Source organism: Capra hircus, chromosome 19 (assembly GCF_001704415.2).
Source record: "Capra hircus breed San Clemente chromosome 19, ASM170441v1, whole genome shotgun sequence".
NCBI classification, from domain to species: Eukaryota; Metazoa; Chordata; class Mammalia; order Artiodactyla; family Bovidae; genus Capra; species Capra hircus.
This window is the reverse complement of record NC_030826.1, coordinates 53,045,614-53,049,811: the sequence shown is the minus strand read 5'-3', so window position 1 is coordinate 53,049,811 and position 4,198 is coordinate 53,045,614. Positions and strand designations below refer to the sequence as shown.

The 4,198-nt window shown below is 64.1% G+C and overlaps 1 protein-coding gene across 1 annotated transcript; it reads right to left on the bottom strand.

Moving 5' to 3' along the window:
• Positions 388–3,763, bottom strand: SOCS3 (suppressor of cytokine signaling 3). Its single transcript, XM_018063683.1, has 2 exons — positions 3,459–3,763; positions 388–2,881 (listed from the first exon to the last, which is right to left on the bottom strand). Exon 2 carries the CDS (start codon positions 2,785–2,787, stop codon positions 2,098–2,100), a length of 690 nt encoding a protein of 229 aa, XP_017919172.1. The 5' UTR covers positions 2,788–2,881; positions 3,459–3,763; the 3' UTR covers positions 388–2,097.

Sequence of the window (4,198 nt, the reverse complement as noted above, 5' to 3'; positions counted from 1 at the left end):
CACTGCCAGGACCCCATAGTCTGGGCTTTCTCGTAACACCTCTCTGCCAAGGAGCCCAGTGCCTCTAATAGCTTGGAGCCTCTAAAAGCTTTGACCACAGCTCAGTTTATACTCCCTGCAAGCCCTTTGAAGCGCTTCCTTCGAACTTGCTTTGCATATTCTGGTCAGATCTGAATCAGACTAGCAGGAATTACCCCTACTGGGTACAGTCTAGGTGGCTGCCTTCGGTTGTCAGTGACGTGAAGCCAGAGTTTGATTCCATCACAGAGAAGCACCAGGGCAGTGAGGGGGTAGGGCCACCACCCTCTGATGTAGTGTGTGGGTGTGGGTGAAAGAGAAAGCAAGGCCGGAGGGGCGGAGGAGGGTGGGAGAAAGGCTCCAGTCAGGTGTTTCATTAAAAAATAGTGCTCTTTATTATAAATTACTGAAATGTTTCTTTTTTGAATATAAATATAAATATGTGCAAAGTTTGATTTGGATTGGTATTTTTGTTGAGTTCTTCAAGCATCTCCTATCAGCCTTGAAGGCCTGGGTAGGGGGAGGGGAGAGGACTGGAGGTGGAACTTTATAAAAAGACAGAGTGATTGAGGCAGATTGTAAACATTATTAAAAAACGAAAACAAAATCCAAACAAAATAACAAGGAAACAAACAAAAAAAAAACACCCCAACACACAGCTTGACCCATCCAGCCCAATACCTGACACAGAAAACTTTTGTGTGTTTGGTTTTCCCCGAAAAAGAACAGTTCCAGGTAATTCCATCGCTGCTACATTCCTCTGAGTTTTCGCTGATCAGTGCTATTGCAGAGTGGGAGCAGCTGGGTGGCAGGGCCTCTTGATGACTTCCTGCCAGTGCAGTCCCCCAAAGTGAGGAGGGAGGGCTGTCTGTGCAGGGACTGGGGGCTGGGGGGCCCAGTGGCTCTGCCTCGGACCGCAGCCCAGGTCCCACTGGCGGCCAGTACCCACTGGGCTGGCTGGCATTCTTCCTGCGCTCAGCTAGAAAGCAGCGTGGATCTCTGCCCCCTCACCCATCCATCTCCGACCTCCACCACCAAATGGTGAGTGGCCGCTGGGCGCCCATCTGAGAATCCTTTGGCCTCTGCTGGGGTTGGCTGAGTGTGTGGCTTCTTGTGTGCCAGTCCCTATCCATGGGACAGGGAGCATTTAAGGCAAATCTCCTAGCCAGATCTAGTCAGGAGGCACAAAGTAGAATGCCCCATCGTCTCTGTCTGGGGTCAAAGGTGGCTCATCTCCTCCATCTCCTCCAGCCCGGCACCCCCCACCCCCCACCCCCAGGTGCTGAAAGGTAGAGCACGGGTGGGTTCAGAACTACTGACCAGCCCATCCATTCCCCGCCCCCAGTGCCACTCCCCCCTTAAAACGGGAGAAGGACTCTGGGCTCTTGGGCACTAGATGGACTCTAGGACCTGTGTTTCTGGTGGCTGTGTGAGGGGCAGGAAGAAGGGGGAAGAGAAAGGTCCCCTTCGGGTCACCCTTCTCCCCAGAGCCAGAGATGGAGCAGGCAGCCGCCCCTCCTGACCTGAGCGGAGCGGTGGGAGTGACCATTTCCTTGGCCAGCCTGCAGCCCTGGGCCCCCGAGGCACCCTCTCTCTCTCTCTCTCTCTCTCTCTCCTCCACCCTTTTCCAGGCTCTCAACCCGCTGAGGTTTAAAGCTCTGTTTTAAACCAAATCAAAGAACAAACAAGTTCCGTTGGAAAGTTCGCAGATTCCCCGGCAGTTCTCACAGTTCAACACGCCCCGCGGTGTCCCCGGTTTGGAAGTGCAGCGGGGTGGAGGAGGCGGGAGAGGACAGCATCCACTGCGGTCCTTGCTGTGGTCCCCCTGGGCCAGCTGGCTCCTCCGGAGACGCTCGAGTCGGGGAGGAGCGCTCCGGTGGCTCTCCGTCTCCCTTCAAACACATTCCAGGTGCCACCGGCCCTGTTCTGCGGGGGGAGGACCGGCGGGAGGGGGCTCCCCGCGCCCTGGCTCACGCGGGAGCGGCAGGACTCTCGCGGCTGGATTCTTGTGCTTGTGCCATGTGCCACGGAGGAGAGGGGACCCGGGCCCCCTCGCCCTACCCCTGCCCCCTTTGCTCCCTAAAGCGGGGCATCGTACTGGTCCAGGAACTCCCGAATGGGCCCAGGCAGCTGGGTGACTTTCTCGTAGGAGTCCAGGTGGCCGTTGACGGTCTTCCGACAGAGATGTTGGAGAGTGGCCACGTTGGAGGAGAGGGGCCGGCTCAACACCAGAGGGATCTTCTCGCCCCCCGAGTAAATGTAATAGGCTCTCCTGGGGGGGCTCCCGGGGAGCGGCTGGGCCGGTGGCTGCTCGGGCACCTCGGAGGAGGGCGAGGAGGAGGGTTCAGCGGGGGGCGGGGAGAACGAGGGGGCGCCGGCGGCGGGCATGTAGTGATGCACCAGCTTGAGCACGCAGTCGAAGCGGGGCACGGGCTGCGTGCTCCGGGGGTCGCTCTGCAGAGAGAAGCTGCCCCCCTCGCACTGGATGCGCAGGTTCTTGGTCCCCGACTGGGTCTTGACGCTGAGGGTGAAGAAGTGGCGCTGGTCCGAGCTGTCGCGGATGAGGAAGGTCCCCGCGGGCTCGGCGCTCAGCAGCAAGTTCGCTTCGCCGCCCGTCACGGTGCTCCAGTAAAAGCCGCTCTCCTGCAGCTTGCGCACTGCGTTCACCACCAGCTGGTACTCGCTCTTGGAGCTGAAGGTCTTGAGGCGCAGGCTGGTGTCCAGGGGGCGGCTCATCCCGGCGGCGGGGAACTTGCTGTGGGTGACCATGGCGCACGGAGCCAGCGTGGATCTGCGCGGCGGCGGCGGCGGCTGCAGCTGTTCGGCGGCCTCCGCACAGCGGCCGCTACCGCATCCCGGGGGGCTGCGGGGAAGAAGGCGCGCGCCGCGTGAGTGCCCGGAACCCTCCAGCGCGCCCGACCCGCCCCGGCTCCCCTGCCTCTGCCGAGCGGCCAGGACACCAGCTGCCCCGGAGGCGCTCACCTGGGCCCCCGTTCCGACCCAGACGCCCCACGGAGTCCGCCCAGCCCCCGCCTCCAGGCAGCCCTTTCCCCAGCGCGCACTGGTAAGGTGCCGAGTGGGAAACTCGGGCGCGGAAGTTGGGTCTCCAGGAGCGTGGCCGGGGTGGGGAGGGAGAGAAGGGCCCCCGGGACGCTCTGGGCGCCGCTCAGTCCGGTGGCCCCGGGGGGTCAGGGACGGAGAAAGAAATCCGAGGCAAGGGGTGGGGGGTGGAGCGGGGTAGGGAGGGGACCCGAGAAGCCGGAGGGCCCCAGTTTGGGTATTCCGGGAACCTGGGATCTCCGGCTTCCATCCACTCTGCCCCCTATCTCGTCCCCTCCCTGCCGGGAATGACCCGGGAAGGGGAGGGGAAACCGGGAAAAGCTCCCGGGACTAGCGAACCCTCCAACCCCCCCGCTCCACGCCGCGCCCCTCCTTCCTACCTGGTCCCGAACCGAAGTCTTTGGCTTCGGGGCTGCGCCTCCTAATGTCTCCAAGGCACGGCGGCCAGCGGTGGGTGGCCCGCGCTGCGCCCAGATGTTGGCAGCCGCGAAGTCCACAAAGGGGCCTCGCGCGCGCGTCCCTCGGGCTTCGCCGGGGCGCCCGCCCTGCCCCCTGCGCGCCCCCGGGCCGGCCGGGCGGTGGGGGGTGAGGGGGCGCGAGGCGAGGGGCCGCGACCGGAGCTGGGCCGGGCGGGCTGCGTGCGGGGCCGGAGTGGCGGCGGCGGCGGCGCGGGGAGTGTGAGTCGAAGCCGCCGCGGAGGCCGCGCTCGCGGGTATATACGCGGCCCGGCGCCCCGCCCCCCGATTCCTGGAACTGCTCGGCCGGCCTTCTTGTAATGTTTAGTCACTACTCGCAGCAATGAAAGGCTGCGCGCCGAGCGGAGGGAGGGGCCGCGGGCGGCCGAGGGCGGGCCGCGAGCGGGGCCGGGGACCCGCAGAGACGCGCGCAGAGACAAAGCGCGACGCGAGGCGGCCCGGGCGGCCCGGCGGGCGCGGCGCCAGCCCCGGCGGCGCGTTCCTGGCAGCGGCCCCTCCCCCGCGCGCGCTCCGCCCCCAACTTCTCATTCACACTTTCCCCCTCCCTTCTAAGAAGGCCAGTTTCTGGCAGAGGCGGGGGCGCCGCTCCCGGAGCCCGGGCAGTTCCAGGAGGCCAAGAGGGAGAGGCTCCTGGCTTCCCCCTC